The sequence below is a fragment of the Carcharodon carcharias genome, chromosome 9, assembly GCF_017639515.1.
Source record: "Carcharodon carcharias isolate sCarCar2 chromosome 9, sCarCar2.pri, whole genome shotgun sequence".
NCBI lineage: Eukaryota > Metazoa > Chordata > Chondrichthyes > Lamniformes > Lamnidae > Carcharodon > Carcharodon carcharias.
Genome location: NC_054475.1, coordinates 94700947 through 94721086, shown reverse-complemented (window position 1 = coordinate 94721086; position 20140 = coordinate 94700947). Strand labels below are relative to the sequence as shown.

Genomic DNA, 20140 nt, shown 5'->3' with positions numbered 1-20140 from the left:
CTTGCCACAATTTTGCTCCTTTTCCTATTACTTTCAATGCTGGTGAGAATTCCCTTCTGACTAAAGGCAACATCAGCAATTGTGAATGAAGTAATAAAAAATTGTGCACGTACAGAATATTGAATGATGAGGAATGAATAACTTGTTTATACATCTGTGGCTTTAACATTCTTGGAAATAATAGATTAAAATCAACATCTTTCAAGGTACAGGGAAAAGAAACCTGTTAATAAATCTTGGCCAAAAGCTGTATTTTTGCATTGTTGATGAACAGTATTCTATTTGCAAATTTTGCTGATTTTATTTAGCCATAAATTGTTGCCTCCTGCTCTGCTCATGTTTTTTCTCTGATATTCATCTTTTTGCTATTACAGTTTCCTTGATCTTTTAAAAAAAACAAATCTTTCCGTTTATCATATCCAAAATACTACTGGTTCCCGAAAAGTACACACTTTCTTTTCCTGCACTGCATCTCTATGTTATGAGTACTAGTGGAATAGCTTTACACATTCACACATACAGTGAATGCATTGAGAAGAGTACTGATGGAATGTCCACTTTTCAACTATGTAAATTATTTTTTCTCTAATTTCCAACAAAACGTTGAAGTTTTTCACTCCTAACTTTCCCTGTACTTGAATAAAATTAAATCCAAAATATTTCTAGAATTTTTTTCTTAAGTTTAAAAACTGAAAATTGAAGATTTTTAAAAGTTTCAGCTCTAAGATATGCTGTACAACAATGCAGTGTAACATTGATGTGATATCTTGGAACGTTGTGTACCACACAGTCTCTCCTGATTTTGCAATTTGTGTATTTAGATAGTCAAATGGACCTGAAATAGACATTCCTACTACTAAAGAGTAGAAAAGCCCAACACTTCTTCCAGGCACTTCTCCCACTCTTCAGTTCCTTAGATAGTTTTTATCACTCTCTCCCCGCCTTTAGCACTCCTGCATTTCTTTCTTACAACCCAGTTTAAAGCCTTGCTCCTTGGCAATTGGTGCTTAGATAACCATGCGCACGCAAGGGAGTCATTGCATCCATGCATTGTTAATAAATGAACATGTTACTCATCAGATCAAAAAGTAAGCTTGGTGCAAAGTCATCATCACTATATTCCCTTGTGGCATAATGTAATGAAACATATAATTTTCTCATAACTCCTGTAATTTAAAAAAAGTGAAATTTTGCCAGAGATCAAGTCATAGCCTGTTAATGATACGAGTGGACTAACATAATTTCTGAATATGGCACTTGGCCACAGCGCACAATTATTGCCTAGAAATTAGAAATTCTGTAGGTTTTTTGGAAAAGAAAAAATAGTTTTTTTCAAAAATGAATAACTCTTAATTCAAACGTTTTTTGCAAAACATTTGACTTTCATGATGAAGATCAATCTGATTGCTATAAAACATTATAAAAATACTGCAAAGTACTGTTGTACTATTTAATCAACAAAAGGCTAGATTCTGGTCTGGATTTGAATGAGCTGTATGAATCACAAATGACTAAGAACTTGTTCCTTTTCAACAACTGGCCCTGATTTGTCCAAATTCTTTACAGTGATCATGGGAGATTTCAGTATGCAGGTAGACTGGGAAAATCAGGTTGATAGTGGATTCCAAGAAAAGGAATTTGTAGAATGTCTACGAGATGGCTTTTTGGAGCAGCTTGTGTTGGAACCCACTAGGGAACAGGCAATTCTAGATTTACTGATGTGTAATGAGGCAGATTTGATAAGGGAGCTTAAGGTGAAGGAACCCTTAGGAGGAAGTGACCATAATATGATAGAATTCCCCCTGCAATTTGAGAGGAAAAAGTTGGAATCAGATGTAACAGTATTACAGTTGAATAAAGGCAACTACAGAGGCATGAGGGAGGAGCTGGCCAGAATTGACTGGGAGATGAGCCTAGCAGGAAAGACAGTGGAACAGCAATGGCAGGAGTTTCTGGGAGTAATTTGGGAGACACAGCAAAAATTCATCCTTAGGAAGAAGAAGCATACTAAAGGGAGGATGAGGCAACCATGGCTGACAAGGGAAGTCAGGGACAGCATAAAAGCTAAAGAGAAAGCATACAATGCTGCAAAGAGCAGTGGGAAACCAGGGGATTGGGAAGCCTACAAAGACCAACAGAGGACAACTAAAAAAGAAATAAAATGATTAAATATGAGGGTAAACTAGCCAGTAATATAAAAGAAGGTTGCAAGAGTTTTTTTAGATATATAAAGGGTAAGAGAGAGGCAAAAGTGGACATTGGGCTGCTGGAAAATGACGCTGGAGAAGTAGTAGTGGGGAACAAAGAAATGGCAGAGGAACTGCATCGGTACTTTGGGTCAGTCTTCATGGTGGAAGACATGAGTAACATCCCAAAAGTTCAAGAGAGTTGGGGGGCAGAGGTGAGTATGGTGGCCATTATCAAGAAGAAGGTGCTTGGAGAACTGAAAGGTCTGAAGGTGGATAAATCACCTGGACCAGATGGATTACACCTCAGAGTTCTGAAGGAGATAGCTGAAGAGATAGTGGAGGCGTTAGTGGTGATCTTTCCGGAATCACTGGAGTCAGGGAGCATCCCAGAGGACTGGAAAATCGCTAATGTAACCCCCTGTTTAAGAAGGGAGTGAGGCAAAAGACGGGAAATTACAGGCCGATTAGCCTGACCTCGGTCGTTGGTAAGATTTTAGAGTCCATTATTAAGGATGAGATTTCAGAATACTTGGAAGTGCATGATAAAATAGGGCAAAGTCAGCATGGTTTCATCAAGGGGAGGTCATGCCTGACAAATCTGTTAGAATTCTTTGAGGAGGTAACAAATAGGTTAGACAAAGGAGAGCCAATGGAGCTTATCTACTTGGACTTCCAGAAGGCCTTTAACAACGTGCTGCACAGGAGGCTGCTTAGTAAGATAAGAGCCCATGGTGTTAGAGGCAAGGTACTTGCATGGATAGAAGATTGGCTGTCTGGCAGGAGGCAGAGAATAGAGATAAGGGGGTCCTTCTCAGGATGGTGGCCGATGACTAGTGGAGTTCCGCAGGGGTCAGTGTTGGGACCACAACTTTTCACTTTATACATTAATGATCTAGATGAAGGAACTGAGGGCATTCTGGCTAAGTTTGCAGATGGTACAAAGATAGGTGGAGGGACAGGTAGTATTGAGGACGGGGGGAAGCTGCAGAAGGATTAAGACAGGTTAGGAGAATGGGCAAAGTAGTGGCAGATGGAATACAACGTGGGGAAATGTGAGGTCATGCAGTTTGGTAGGAAGAATAGAGGCATAGGCTATTTTCTAAATGGGGAGAGAATTCAGAAATCTGGAGTGCAAAGGGACTTGGGAGTCCTAGTCCAGGATTCTCTTAAGGTTAACTTGCAAGTTGAGTCAGTAGTTAGGAAGGCAAATGCAATGTTGGCATTTATTTCGAGAGGACTAGAATATAAAAGCAGGGATGTGCTGCTGAGGCTTTATAAGGCTCTGGTCAGACCACATTTAGAATATTGTGAGCAATTTTGGGCCCCATATCTCAGGAAGGATGTTCTGGCCCTGGAGAGGGTCCAGAGGAGGTTCATGAGAACAATCCCAGGAATGAAAGGCTTAACATATGAGGAACGTTTGAGGACTCTGGGTCTGTACTCGATGGAGTTTAGAAGGATGAGGGGGGATTTGATTAAAACTTACAGAATACTGAAAGGCCTGAATAGAGTGGACGTGGGGAAGATGTTTCCATTAGTAGGAGAGACTAAGACCCGAGGGCACAGCCTCAGACTAAAGGGAAGATCTTTTAGAACAGAGATGAGGAGAAACTTCTTTAGCCCGAGAGTGGTGAACCTATGGAATTCATTCCCACAGAAGGCTGTGGAGGCCAGGTCATTGAGTGTATTTAAGACCAAGATAGATAGGTTCATGATTGGTAAGAGGATCAAAGGTTACAGGGAGAAGGTGGGAGAATGGGGTTGAGAAAATTATCAGCCATGATTGAATGGCAGAGCAAACTCGATGGGCCAAACGGCCTAATTTCTGCTCCTATGTCTTATGGTCTTATTTACTGTGTTTAACAGGAGAAATCTCGTTTAGAGCTTGTCTCAGTGGATAATGTTGCAACTGATAATAAACCTCTACAGATTCCGAAGGAAATTTGGTTGTTGGTGGATCATCTCTTTAAAAATGCAAGTCGACAGGTAGGTGTAATAAATTTTCTTTCCGCCTGTTCAGCCTGTAAGCTATCACACTTAACAATTCATCTATTATATCTCAAAAGATAACGATGTACCAGTGGGAGGTGCGACTATAGGTAAAACCTTATGATCTTGTAGTTTGCATTTCGTGATATACAAAGAAAATGGTTAATTAAATGTTGATTCTGGTAAATGAAAGGAGTTCTATCCGAGCTATTTGATTTTATAAAAACAACAATAATGCTGCTACATTTTGGATGCATTAGGATTAACTCTCTGTTTAAAGGAATGTTCTTACAGTAGTCTTACCACAAAGTTTTCATAATCCCATAGTTAATTATTTTTTGCATCTGTCACCCCTTCATTTTTGAATGTGCTGATCATTGCTGGGATATGATTCAATGTTCTGGTCATTCTTAACATAAGAGTCTAAGCAGTGTTGCTAGGATATAAGACGGTTAAGGGCTTCACCGTGAAACCTGATCTTGTCCGATTTGTGCACATCCAGGAGTTAAAAGAAACCATTTTCAGAATCAAACTAATGCCTCTTCCCATCCCTTCTCCCTAAGAGTTACTAACTCGACATAGTTGCACCTGGAACCTCCTAGACTGTATGCTTTCCTAATATAACAAGCTCACTAGGGTCATTGTTTTAAGTGTTACCCGCTGATAAGAGTAGCCAGCTTGTAGCAGTGAAGCATGAGGTCCGGGCCTAGAATTTCATCCTTTTTCAAAATGAGCACCCTCAAATTTCTAGGCCATTGTATACGAAACCAAGCAGGAGAGTTTGAAATGAGTTTTACCAGTGCAGAGAATTTAAAAGATTGGAGGAGTTTTCATTAATCTTTTGCTGTTTTGACAGGAGGACCTGTTCCAAATACCTGGTACACAGGAGGAACTTCAAAAGATTTTTGACTGCTTGGACACAAGCATTCCACAAACTATTCGTATCCTTTACACTACAACATGGAGCCAGGGTCAAGTTTTTTTTATTCTTTATTGGGTTGTGGATGCCGCTGGAAGGCCAGCATTTGTTGCCCATCCTTAATTTCCCTGGAGAAGTGGCGGTGAGCTGCACCCTTGAACTGCTGCAATCCTTCTGGTACAGGTATACCCATGGTGCTGTTAGAGAGGAAGTTGCAGGATTTTGATCCTGCGATGGTGAAGGAATGCTGATATAGTTCCCAGTCAGGATGCTGCATGGCTTGGAGGGGAACTTGTAGATGCTGGTGTTCCCATGCATCTGCTGCCCTTGTCCTTCTAGGTAGTAGTGGTCACGGGTTTGGAAGGTGCTGTAGAAGGAGCTTTAAGTTGCTGCAGTGCATTTTGTATGTAATTCACACTGCTGCCACTGTCAGTGGTGGAGGCAGTGAATGTTTGTTGTTAGATGGGGTGCCTACGATACTCTTCCAGGCGAGTAAAGAGTATTCCATCATATTCCTGACTTGTGCCTTGTAGGTGGTGGGCAGGTTTTAGGGAGTCAGGATGAGTTACCGTGGGTATATAGCTTTTCCAATTCAATTTCTGGTCAATGGTAAAACGCAAATTGTTGATTGTGGGGGAACCAGTGATGGTAATGCCGTTAAATGTCGAGGGGAAATGGTTATATTCTCTCTTGTTGGAGAGGGCCTTTGCCCAGCACTTGTGTGGTGCAAATGCTACCTGTCACTTATCAGCCCAAGCCTGAATATTGTTCAGGTCTTGCTGCATATTGGCACAGACTGTCTCAGTATCTGAAGAGTTGCAAATGGTACTGAACATTGTGCAATCATCAGTAAACATCTCCATTTCTGATCTTATGATGAATGGAAGGTCATTGATAAAGCAATTGAAGATAGTTGGGCCTAGAACAGTACCCTGAGGAACTCCTGCAGCAGTGTCCTGGGACTAAGATGCTTGGCCTCCAACAGCCACAACCATCTTCCTTTGTGCTAGATATGATTCCGGTCAGTGGAGAGTTTTTCCCCTGATTTCTATTGACTTCAGTTTTGCTAGGGCTCCTTGATACCACATTCTGTCAAATGTTGCCTTGATGTCAAGAACAGTCACAATATGGAGCCAGGGTCAGGTTTTTTTATTCTTTCATGGGGTGTGAACATTGCTGGCTTTATTTTACAGGCAGCTGCACTGTCACTATCAGAACTAAAATGTACAATTGTCTCTAATGAAAGCGATGCACGTTAGATTAATGGAGGGATGATCATTATAAGTTAATGAGCTTAGAACTTTGGTCGTGTTACATCCAAGGAAAGCTGTTTTTTTAAATAAAATGATAATATTTTTAAGTAAATGCTCAGCATAAGTTAAGGAATCAGTAGTGTTAATGATTGCTGCAATTTGGTGGCTTATTTGCCCATTGGAAATATTTTATTCCATTCTCTTTCTTAGCCCCACAACACCATCCCACCCACCGCCCCCCCCCCCCACCCACCCCCAGCCACGACAAGGTCATCAAAAACCCTTTTGCTCCTGATGAGAAGCATTATGTTAAGTTTCAGGATTTTGAGCAGGCAAATGTATGGTATTATGGAGTTGGAGGACATAACTTCACTGTCGTAGCTTCATTACTACAGGTTTGTCCATCTTAATTGTATTTTATGTAAGGGCACCAGGTTGCTCTCGTGCTTGTGGTGGTAATATTTTTGTAGCATTGTAGAGTATAGGAAGCCTGTGTACATCTTGGTTGTAATTAGTATTTGGTGTAGGAAAAAAGGACTCCAAAAGAGGCTACGTGATTAATTTTTCTGCACATCATTTGACAATGGTTTCAGTAAAGTATGTAGTACAGAAAGCTGACCAATTTTTGATGAAAGGTTTCTGGGTATTGTATTCTCTCAATTGAGTTTTAGGAGGTTTTTTTCACTGTTGTCAAACCTCCATCACTTACCTTAACTCAGCGTCCCCTCATTTTTATAAAAGTCCAGATTTATTGCAATTCCATATATTTCAATATATGAGAGAAACCATATAGGTTTTCTGTGCAAAGCCAAATTCGTATCTGCTATTAGATACTCGAGATCAATCTTATGCTGTTGACATTTCCTGATTTTGTATACTAGCTGGCAGTAATCATTCGGTGGCTGAAGCTTTGCTCATCTTCCTTGAAGCCCTCCCAGAGCCTGTGTTATGTTATGAGCTGCATCTTCAATGCCTAGAAATTTCATTCGATAATCGCAGCTGTAGACATGTAAGAGTTGCAGTTCTGTAATTGTTCTGTGAGACTATTATGATACTGTACATAAAATTGAATCACAATCGCTTAACGATTCATAATTTGTGCAGATACCTTGTATTCTCTGCAGATAACACCTATCTAGCTAACATAGCTACCTTATTAAAACAACTTGCATTTATATAGGGCCTTTACCTTAGACTGGATCGGTGTGGCACAGGTCATTCACAGAAGCACAATTCGTAGCTGCGTTGTTTGAAATGAACTTGCATTAATGGCGATTTTGTGCAGAAAGTAAACTAGAATAAGAAAAGTAACATTTTCATGAATAATTCAATAGCAATCAACCAGTATAAGGCTATAATTTGTGCCCTAACACTCAGTTCAAAAAGTACCTGACTATAGTGACAGATTTCCCTAGCTACACTTTTTTTTTATTTCCAGGTAGCTGACTCACCTGAACTCAAGACGTTGCATAGATGCCAAAGCCTTTAGGGCTTGATTTTATCAGGAAGGTTAGAATTCTTGGTCAATAATTAGAAATCCCAGCTAGATACAGTATGCCTTTGAGGTGGTTCCAGACTGGGGAATATTTCTGCTATCATTAGAGTGCTTTCCTCAAGACCAGTGGAAAATTCAGATGAACTATTATTTATGAATTCTAGGTCTTACCTAACATAAGCACATCTCCATAGGCCATGGTCCTTCCTATATAATCTGTTGTCCTTGGATGTTGAGATTAATATTTTTAAGATAGTGACAGAAACTTAAATATGTTGAAGAAATTTCACTTGTATGCTGCATCATAGGTGATGGCAGATGGTTCTTTTGTAGACTGGAGCGCTCAACTTCAGGGAGATTGGCCCCAAGTATTATTAACTGAATCACATTTCATCACCTGTAAGATGATAAGTTTGTGTCGTATAGTAAATCATAGTAAATTTTACCATTCGAAGAGAAAACTCAGAAGAAATCAGAAGTGTGGCCTGTGAATGTAACCACACATTACAAACATATGAAAATGACAGGCAGGGAAATACCAGTTGATCCTTCAAGCCTATCCCACCCTACAATAGCTAGACCATCATGATTAAACACATCTTCCCTACCACCCATACTCAGCCATACAATCTCCTGGGAGAGACAAAAAAAAATGAAATATCGGTTACAATAAGTGTAACACGATAAGCAATTCAAACCAGTCCGGGCAATCAGATGAACCTATTAAGTTCAGGGAATCAGCAGCCATCGGAAAAATATTCCAATGGCTTATAATTCTCTGGAGAAAGAAATGGTTTTGTGGAGATCCCCATATGAAGCAAAAACCCAGATTCCAAATGACTGCCCTGGCTTTTCCGACAGAATCACTGCAAACGCATATACTTTTTCACCCCATTTCCCACATTCTTTATCATTGACTCCCTGTCAGCAATCTGAGTCAAAATCCACATATTTGTCTCCCAAATCCTCCAGGGTCTAGTTGCACCTTACCTCTCCAAATCTGTGTCTCATCCTGCGTCTTCTGGACTTCAGCTTTCAGCCTGTTAAGCCGTATCACATTCTCTTGGTAACAGAACCTTTAGTCATCTCATCCTCACTCACTAGAGTTCTCCTGAATACCACCGCCTTGCCTTCAAAATCCTCCTAAGAACCTGTATCTTCCACCATAGCTTTGGGCACTTCCCCTGATTTCCTTCTTTCGGCTCAGGTCTGGCACAAATTGTTGAGTGATTTAGGACTTCGTGCCAAATTAAAGGCACCACATAAATAAAATTGTTTGTCGTTCCATGGTGCAGAGATATACTAATCCTGAACCTCTAGATTTAGTGCAAATTTATCTGAAGCCCCGATCTCTACAAATGTATTAAATAATAATTAGATTTAAAGAGAAGTTATTTTAACAGCATTGTATCCATCATGCAGTGTAATGGGTATTTTAATACTATTAAACTCTATAATTTCCAGTTGTTCATTGTTGTAGTATTTTACACCATGTTGTGCCACATTGGCTGTTTAATGTCAAGTTGTCACATTGATGATTTTTAACAGTCTTTGCATTGCCGTAAATATTTGCTTCTTTTTCTCCAGTTGATAACTCAATTACCACGCAGTCACAAAAATGTGTTTAAGTACTTGATGGCATTCCTCCGGGAATTATTAAAGCATAGACAAGACAACAAGCTTGATGCTAAGATGTTAGGTAAGAAAAGATGGAACACTTTTGACCTGTGTCATTAACAGATAGAATGCCATGGAAACTTCCTAGATTCTCTAATTAAGCTTCTTTAACTGATCCTAAAACATTCTTTCTCAACAACAGCATGGCACTATACATCCGAGTGAGATTGCTGATGTATTAAATTGAATTATTTACTCTGATCTTGTTACCACTGTTTTAACAAAACTGAAAATGTTCCAAGCGAAGACTTGTGCAATCTCCCTTTTGTGCATTTTAGCTCTAGTATCTCTAAGTGTATTATAATTTATTCAAAATATCTATTGCACCAATTTGAGATGCAGAGCTTGGAAGATTTCCATTAGGCCAGCTCTGTAACTAATATTGCATTATTTATTTAAAACAAATTATTCCCTCTCTATATAATATGGAAACTTAAAAGACAATTTTAAATGCTGGCAGTGATGGAAAGTAGGCCAAAGAAGATTGACCAGACAGATACTGTCTGTCTAATTTTGCTTTTCATTATGGAAAAGAAAGTCAGGTAGGGTCTTATAATGGGTGGCCAGTGTGCTATAGACTGTTTTCTGCCAACACCTGATGTTAAAAATAACTGTTTGGTCTCCAGAATAATATCTTGGACTGGAGGAGCTGTTGTACTCTTAAAACTATAAGTGAATGAGCTCCTACTGTGGTGACACTTTTATCTCTAAAGAGATAAGAGGCTAAAGGAATTGACCACATAATCTTGGTCAACACTTTGGTGTTATACTGAGGGAGTTCTGCAATGTCAGATGCAACAGTAAACAGAGGCTCCATCTGCATGTTTGGGTGCATGCAAAGTAAATAATGTGACACTTTCTTTTTTGAAGACTAAGGTATTCTCCCTAATTCCTGGCCAGCATTCATTGCTCAACCAATATCACCAAAACAGATTAGCTGGTAGTATGAATTTCTCTCTGATTCAGCAGCTCATTGGTGGATTTGTGTACCTTACAATTATCTGCTCACCTTTATTTTCCAACACAATTGCTGACCTGGGAAAGTAATAAAGAAAACCCTGCATTTTGTGAATGGGTGTCACCACATGCATGTCTCCAGGTTTCAAAAAAGTGGTTCTTATGAATACTTTAGTGAGACCAAACCGAATATAAATCAAGAAACTGATTTATTTTTATTTCATACATGTTGATGAAAAAAGTAACGATTACAGTCAATACAACTTAACTCATAACATCTGGCGTAAAACAGAAGGTACTGCATACTATACTGTCCCTGTTGGTGGACTAAAGACAGCTTTGCTGATAATTCTTTCTAAACCCAGTCAACCCTGTACTTAAGAACAGAACTTTCTCTTTGTAAGAATAGCTTCTTTACCAGATCTCAGATTGTCCCAGACAGTGTCTTTTTCTCAGCTGGGCTGTAAGATCAAGATTTGACATCTGATCCTCCCACAGCTCTTCATGCCTAAGAGTTGAGCAGCTCATCAGATTAGCCGCTAACCACCCAGGAGTGAGTTCCAGCCAGAAAGGTTTATGCTGTGTATATATAAAAGCAGTCCCGTCCAGCTAACATTATTGCTTTCTAGAAGTACTGTATCAAAATGTGGTAAAGATTCACATATTGTCACAAACTTGAAAATAAATTAAAGGTTTGTAATTATATAGCACCTTTTGCATCTCAGGGCGTCACAAAGTACTTCATAGCAAATTAAGTATTTTTGGAGTAATTGTTGTTATGTACGAATTGTGGCATTCAATTTGTGCACAACAAGCTCCCACAAGCAGTAGCATGATAATTACCAGATAGTCTGTTTTTTAGCGAAGTTGATCGGGAGATAAATATTAGCCAGGACACCTGAGATAACTTCCTGTTGTTCTTCGAAATAGTACCGTGGAATTGTTTACGTCTACCCTGAGAAAGCAGGCAGGGCCTCGATTTAATGTCTCATCAGAAAGACGACCCATTCAACATTGCAGCAATCCCTAAATACTTCACAGGAGCGCCAGCCTAGATTTTTGTGCTCAAGTCTCTAAAAGTAGGACTTGCAGTCACAATCTTCTAACTCAGAGGCTAGAGTGCTATCCACTGAACCATGGTTAACTCATGTTAAGCAATATTGTCTTTTGGGAACTCATTAAATCATCCAGTCCCCTTACTGTTTCAGTGACTTCAGCTTTTTTCTGTTGTCAAGTGAATAAAGAGTGCTGCACCTCTGGGCAATTAAACCTCAGCATCTGACTTTATATCAAAAATTCTTTCTGGGGTAAATGGTCAAACTTTCAAAAAATTGATACTGATCAGTCACGTTGCTATTTGTATGATCTACCTGGACACATATCGGTTCCATATTTACCTAGAAAACAATAGAGCCTGTACTTATTGACTGTGAATTGTCTTGGGTAATCTGAGGACATGAAAGATGGTGTGTAAATGCTTGTTTGTTTTTCTTTATAAAAACAATTACTTAATGAAAATAGAGCTATTAAGTGCTCAGTTGGTCAAGCAGCACCCCTGGAGAGAGAAACAGTTAACAGCTCAGGTCATTAGAATGCATCATTGAACCTGAAAGGTTACCTGTTTCATCACAGATGTTGCCTGATCTAAGTATTTCCAACGTTTTCTTTGGCCTGAATTTTTTTCCGCATCGGGTGGGCTCAGCAGGAGCGGGCAGGGCAGGTGAAGAGCTGACTGCCACCCGTGATCAGCTCCGCACCATGATTTCATGCAGGCGAGCCAATTGAGGCCCGCCCAGCGTGGATCACGAGTGGTAGCGCTGACCACTGCCTGTGCGGGCGGTGGTCTGGAGGAGGAAGAGTCGGATCTAGCGCGCAGTTCACACATGCACGCAAAATAGCGCTTCAATCTCCCTGAGGCACGGAGGTGCCTCGGAGATTGAAGCACTTTTTTAAAAAATGAATAATGACATTAAAAATTTAATGAAACACCTTGTCATGTGACATGTTTTTAATGGCAAAAGAAAGTTTTTATTTAATTTACATTAGCTTTAGCAAACCTCAACCCACTCATGGATGAGGTTACCTAAATAAAAAAAAGGCCATTTGGCCTTTTTGCTTGCCCGCCAACCGTACGGTTGGGCGGGAAGCATAAAATTCAAGTTAATTAGGTCCTTAATAAGCCTTGCAATTATTGACAGATGCGCAGCCAACTCCAGCGTGCGCCCGCCAAACGCAATGTCTTAACAATGCGCAGTGACGTTGGGACGCCACCCAACATCACCGCGTATCATTTTACCTTCCAGCATGTCAGGCGCGCGCCCACATGCCGAAGATAAAATTCTGGCCTATATTTTAGATTTTCTGTATCCACACTATTTTGCTTTTGTTATTAGAGGTGTCATTTAATATTTTTCTATTTTTGTATTGTATTCATAAATTGAATATAAGGACATATCTCCATCCCTCTCATAGACAATCTAACAAAGTTCACACAAGAAGACTGTCTGCTGACAGGGTTGTTAGCAGCTGTGGAACCAACTCCCTGCAAGGGTCATTAGTTTCAGGAAAAGGAGGGAGAAAATTCAGGCCAACGAAAGTAAACCATATACATCCAATGGTTTTAGCTGTTTTAACTCTGCCTATTAGGTCATGACAATTGAGAAACTCTAGCTGTTGATCAATGCAAATTGCAACACCAGCTGTGGGCAGGAAGTTGCCTTCACGATGACATGTATTTCAAAAGCTCCAAAGCAAGACATCATCCTGGCAAGCAAGGCATCAGCAGAGATCATCCTACACCACCAGCAAGGGACAGTTTCACATGTGGCACTTGTGTCAGACTTTGCCTTTCCAGAATCGGATAGTTCGGCCATCAAAAGAAGTAAAATACATGATCTCATCTGACCTGACCAAAGTCCTGAGGCTGCATTCTCATTGTCTGTCACAGATGGAAGGATGCCGCTGGGACAGTAGTGGCTATTTGTTCTGATGCACTGAATTTTTGAGTTTGCTTCCCCTGCCTGTTTCAGTTAAGGATAGTCTAAACCAAAGAGAATTTAGAAGGTTGTCAGGTTTGAATTATGTCTGATTTGCCCAAATATATTTACAGAATTGACTTAGGCAAGTGTTTTGAGATGCAAACCTAATTATTAGTTTGACATCTATAAGTCAGTTATTAAACACATTTGAAGACCAAAATGTTTAGGTATATGAAGAAACATGGTTGAAGGGATTAGTATTTCACTACAGACATATTATATAATTGCTTGTATTCCTGTCATCCACAGCCACGCTCTTTGCAAGTCTGCTTTTGAGGCCACCACCAAACTTAATTGGACGGCAAACCCAGAACGATCGCCAACGTGCTGTGGATTTCATCTATGGCTTCCTGATAAGTGGAGATGGTGACTAAATGTCGAGCATATTTCTGATAACATCTTCACTGCACTGTGACAGTAGCTGTATTTGTTGTGTTAAAATGGTGATCGAATGATACGGATGAATGAGACCTGTTTTATCAAATTTCTCAATCAAATAGTTTAGAATGCTCGTCACATAGTGATTCAGTATAACCATACACATTTCCAGCAATTTCATAACCTCTTGTCAATCTAAATTTTTATTACAAATTATTGTGTCAGTTTCTTCCAGCATTGTATCTAAACATCTATGTTTGCTGCCAGGTTAATGGAGGTTAGAGTGGGAATCTTTTATGTCGTTGAAGGTGACTGGAGGACTGCAATGAGCAAGGAAGCTCGGATTAAACAGGGAATATACTATGATATCACAGTATGTGAAGCCCATATATGCCTCCATTCTTGAAACACAACGCCCAATTATAATTATAGCAAGTGAACAGAAAATAGTTAAAACAGGAGTGAATGAGCACAAACAGTAACTTATTCCTATTGAGTTCCCACAACTGTGGTGGAACTTTTATCTACGCAATAAATTCAGTTTCATTAGGTCTTGCCTAGACAGAGGGGTAAGGTACCTTGTGTAAAAGGGAGTCCTGTTTTGGAAAGATATTAGCCTAGATTTCCAAGTAAATATGACTACATCAAGACAATGGATTACATTGGGGCAAGGTAAAAAGAATGGGTTGACTTTTAGAGATACAAATTTAATAATATAGATCACAAAATTGTCTGAAATAGTATGGTCAATGCATAAAGTTTTAGAAAATTGTCAAAATTCTAGATGCCTTTAAAAATAATTAGACCTCCAAATATACAATCGGTCTACTGAGTTCATATAGATGACCCATAAATGTGTTTTGCAAAATTCTATTCAAGAAATGGTTGGAGCAAGATTTATTTGTTACTTTTCGTATTTATTGAAGATTCAGTTTGTGATCTGCAAATAGCATATGCTTTACCTGTAAGGTAATAGTGTAGCTGTGTGTTCTAATTTCTACATGATGAAGTAAAAGCCTACTCTGCCATGCACGAGGAAAAGAGCAGTAGTGCCAATACAATATTAGATTCCAGACCAGTTATAGACCACTGAACTCCAAATACAGTGGATGGGGAATTCAAATTTAATTCAGCCTATTTCCAGCCCACCTTCTAGAAACATATTTCCTGTTTGCCAAATCAAAGTAATATTACAGTGCCATAGACAACTCTGTCCATTCAATCAGAGAAATAACGTTGCATAAATGGTACTTAAATGTTTCTATTCAACTGGGATAATTATAGGTTGAATCCATGTATCATTCAATCACTAGTAAAAAGCCATGTGATAATCAGTTTAGGCTGATGTATTGTTGCCAGATCCCAGCCATGGGGAGATGAGCATGTGTACATATATTTAAAAATCTATGGCAGTGTCCTTAAAGAAGAATTTATGTGTATTCCTGAGTACTTTCAATATATAATGTATTCTCCAAGTTAAGGTGAAAAAATCATTTTTTCAAAAACAAACACCTCCCACTTCATATGAGATGTTTGTAAATGTCTTTAGAGACACCTTGTATTCAATCTGCACATTCAGTAAGGAGCAACTCCGCAGAGAATATCAACACTACAAACCTTTAAGTTGAATTTCAATCATTTGTTGTTTTTCCCCTCTCAGTGCATTACCTAGATGAGATGAATAGTATAATACTTTTGTACAATGAACTTTAATTTTTAATGCAATTTAGCTTGAATCTGAGTTGAAAGATACAAGCCAGTTAATTAGTCCAGATTACACACCAGCTGAAAAAGAAATATAATCAAGCAGCTCAATTTCCAAATTCACTGATACCAAGAAAAGCAGAAGTATTGGTGTCTGCTCTTTGGGTTGATATTTTTGCCAGCCAGTGCTGGCCATGGTAAATTGAAACAATTGATACCCATTGAAACCAGGAACAAAATGAAAGTTCTTTAAATTCCTGCCCTTGAGTGTATTGAACTATTGAAATCTCTTGATCTGTTATTTAAAGGTTTTATCTTCACTGTTTTTATCACTGTAGTTCCAGGTGGAACTCAACAGACTTAATAAACTAAAAGAAGGGCCTAATCAAAAAGACCAGTTACAGGAAGTGTTCAATGTATTTGATACCGAGGGCAGGTAATTAGATGCCAATCTATGATTCACAATTGTTATGTAATACACTACAATGTATTTTTCAGTCTCTAGGTTATTTCATTATCTTATGGTTAAATTTTCCAATTAAAACCAATTTAAATCTGTATTCAAATATCATCATTTGTCATTTCTTTAAAATATTTAGTTCTTGTTTCTGTTATTTGGACCTTTTGAGTTATCAGATAAGTCCCTTTTGATAATTGGCTCTTTAAACTTAAGCTCTTTAAATATCAGAAATTGTGAATCAGGAGGCATATTCTGCAACTATTATGATATTCACTATCTAGAAGTTTTTTTGTGACATCTGCAATTAATTATGCAGACAGTTAATTTGGCAAATGGCAATGAGGTACAGCCAGTTCCAACAATGTCATTTTTTACATGGGACGTGAAGTAACTGTTACATTCTGATACATCTTAAATATAAACTGTTAAATCTTTTCTCGCAAGAATTGGATTGTTACAGTATTCTACGATGTTACAGCTGCTGCATGTGTTTCTGCTTGTTAATTGTATTGCTAAACATAGCCCTAGTCCATTCTTCATACTTTGAGTAACAAAAAAGGGGCTTGTGTTTAACTTTAATATTCAGTAGAGGGAAGCTCTTTAAAACTGTGATTTTTTTTTAGTGCTCTGTATTTATGATCAGATTTTAAAGAACTACACGTTAAAGTTTAAATTATTTATTCATACTAATGACCCATCTAGAAGTAGTATCATTTTGATGCAGTGCTTTAACTGTGAATACTTTCCCTTATACTGTACTGCGCACTTGCTATATGAGTCAGTCACCACTCCATTGTATTTCATGTCAGAGAACCGTCAATTGAGCTGCATTTGTAGATATATTTGTTTTCCTTTTATATAAGCTATAAATATGGAGCTACCTTGAAATCCCTTTCTAGTTAACAGTAAAATTGCAAGCTTGCAATCCTTATTAAATGCATATTAAATTGTCAAGTTCAAATAGTTTGGTAACTTCATCTTTGGTAAGGTAATCTCAGCTGTTGTTTAAAACAAGCACCAATAATTACTCTTGCGAGACTAGGACTTCCTAGAAATTAATCTCTTAGAAGTGCTAAAGCTTATTTAAATATTATGTTTTATAAAAATGTAGAATATGTTCTGCTTTGGGTTTAAGAAGCAGCCTTTTAAAAATATCTCTATCAACTCGTTCTTAAGGTGTCTAAACAGATGCTGCATGTCTGCTCAGGACAAAAGCTGGTTAAAATAGCTGAATCATCTTCTGTGGATGGAAGTGACGGTGTATTTTGAACTTGACATCATTATTAATCATCCAAAAATCTAATGGCAACACCAAACAAAACTTTTATTTTTTAAAATTTATATTACCTATATGAATTGTTCATAGTATCTCGCATGGTATACGCAGAAGGTTTGCTTCAACCTACAACAAAGCAATTAGTTGAGACTAAAATGGTCACAAAGCCAATTTTTGGCGTAGCATTTGGCACTTGCCTCTGCTTGGCACTTGCCTCTGATTGCTGAAGCAGATTGCTTTTGTCATGTTCTCTCCTCAACAAGTTAAAATTGTAATAAAAATCAAGTGATGGAAATACTTAGGTCTGGCAGCATCTGTGGAGAGAGAAACTAAGTTAAGGTTTCAATTCAAATATGACTTTTTAAAAACTGAATGAAGGTAGCATTTGTCCAGAGTGAATGTAAATAGAAGAATGAACAGCTTTTTCCAAAAGCAAAAACACAAAAAATTGGACATCTTTGTCACTTAATCTCTCCCACATTCCACCCTATCCCAGACCTTCCATTCTGTTCTTCCTTCCCTTCCCTCCCTTTCAATGGTATAAAACCCGTCATATTTCTACTCTCCAGTTCTGAAGAAGATTCATATTTGACTCAAAATATGAACTCTTTTTCTCCATAGATGCTGTCAGACCTACTGAGTATTTCCAGCACTTTATTTTTATTGTGGATGCTGGAAATCTGATTTTTTTTTTCTTTTATTTCAGTTAAAATTGCAATTTTCAGTTCATCCAAGAACTATACATATGCATTTGAAAGGGAAATCTGGATGGCCAAATTGCAGGCCTATGCCAAATATCCTCATTTTGACACTAAAATGCTTTGTACTACTATGCCAAATATCCTCATTTTGACACTAAAATGCTTTGTACTACTATGCCAGATCATCTTTCTCCATTTTCCCATCCTGTTGAGGAGAGACACTGCAGCCTCTGCTCGGCTTAGAACTAAGCAGGGTGGAGAAGCAAATCTACACACTACTTGGCATTGAGCTTTACAGCTCTCATACTGAACATCACTGCAGACAGGCTTCAGTACTTTGTCATAAGTTGTTGTGGAGGGCACTGTTCGGTCCTAGTTGTTAGTCAAATGCATGATATTTAATACTGTTGCAAATTTGTTTTGAAATTTACTGAAATGTTATATGCAGTTCCACTGTCTCTCACTGAACTGCTTCCATTTGTTTTTTAGTCACTTATGCAGAAGATGGAACTTTCCTTTATTCCATGCATAGCTCTATGTTCATAGTTCAAATCCCAGTCTAGGGCATGAGCACAAAGATCAAGGCTGGCACTTCACTGCAGTACTATACGAGCATTGCGCTGTTCAAGATGCCATCTTTCAGATGAGACTTTAAACTGAGGCCACATCTGCCTGCTTGGGTGGATGTAAAAGATCTCGTGAAATTACTTCAAAGAAGAGCAGTAGAATTATTCCCAGTCAAAAACAGAATTACCTGGAAAAACTCAGCAAGTCTGGCAGCATCGGCGAAGAAGAAAAGAGTTGACGTTTCGAGTCCTCATGACCCTTCAACAGAACTTCTGTTGAAGGATCATGAGGACTCGAAACGTCAACTCTTTTCTTCTCCACCGATGCTGCCAAACCTGCTAAGTTTTTCCAGGTAATTCTGTTTTAGTTTCGGATTTCCAGCATCCGCAGTTTTTTGTTTTTATCTCAAGTTATTCCCAGTGTCTGGACAAAATCTATCCCTTAATCAGCTTCACAAAAACAAATTATTATTATCACATTGCTATTTGTAGGGTGTTGAGTGGAGATGAGTTGCTGCATTTCCAACAGTGACTGTGCTTCAATAAGTACTTCATTGGCTGTAAAGCACTTTAAGACATCCAGTGGTTGTGAGAAGAGCTATATAAACACAAGCCTTTCTTTTCTCTCTAGTTTCATAGTACTAAATCATCTTGCAGTGAATGCACACCCTAAGCGTAAAAAGAAATAGATTTATGAATAAGGTTGATGGGATAGGGCATGAGATGGAGATCCCTTTGGTTGATTGAGCTAATGCAAATAATGAAACCTTCACTAAATGTACAGGTTCCATCATCCTACTAAATTGCAAAGAAAAACCTTTCATTTCAATCATGGAGGAAGAGAAGAATTGTTTTTAGAATTTTTTTCTCATTTATTTCATGCCATTTAGAGTCTCTCACAAATAAAAGAAAATCAACTTTCAGGCCAATATTTTCACCAACCAAATTTATCAGGTGAAAGAAACTGGGAAGTGGGGAGGAAATTTGGACTGTGCAGTATCCGCTTTTAAGTGCTACCCGGCCACAACATAGTCAAAAGCTAGGTCCAAGATGGAGGTACACAGGATGCCATCGTGCCATTGTGGTAAAGGGATTTGGATATGCAAACTTAATTACTGATGGCAACATGGCAACTTATTATGTGAATATGTGCGTTAACAACAATGCTGCCATTTTCGAACTGTGTGTTCCAACCAATGCTCTGTCTTAACCTTACACAGCTGAACACAACGTTAAACAGAATGAATGAACCTCATCAATGCTATTTAGAAGAATCATGAACAACTTAGGTTCACCCTTGATTATTTCTTTATGGTGCTAGTATAATTGTGTGGGCAGAATTTTGCCTTTGGCGGGCAGGCTCAGCGGGGGTGTTCGGGAAGCTGACTGCCACCCGCAAAAGGGGCCAGACTGCGATTTCACGCTGGCGGGCCAATTAGGCCTGCCCAGCGTGAAACGTTAACAACCTCCCTCAGCAGTGCCTGGGGGCGGGTCGGGGGTGGGCGAGCACGAACCTTGTGCATGAAAATCTCCCTGAG

General features: G+C 38.8%; 1 protein-coding gene across 1 annotated transcript in view; it reads left to right on the top strand.

Moving 5' to 3' along the window:
- The window catches only part of ocrl (OCRL inositol polyphosphate-5-phosphatase), a 115663-nt gene extending 99504 nt beyond the window's left edge, over positions 1-16159 (top strand). Inside the window, exons 19-23 of the mRNA XM_041195181.1 lie at positions 4056-4175; positions 5035-5119; positions 7232-7359; positions 9433-9544; positions 13767-16159. Of these exons, the coding sequence (XP_041051115.1) occupies positions 4056-4175; positions 5035-5119; positions 7232-7359; positions 9433-9544; positions 13767-13891 (570 nt within the window). The 3' untranslated portion in view covers positions 13892-16159. The remainder of the gene's footprint in view (positions 1-4055; positions 4176-5034; positions 5120-7231; positions 7360-9432; positions 9545-13766) is intronic.
- Positions 16160-20140: the final 3981 nt, after the last annotated feature.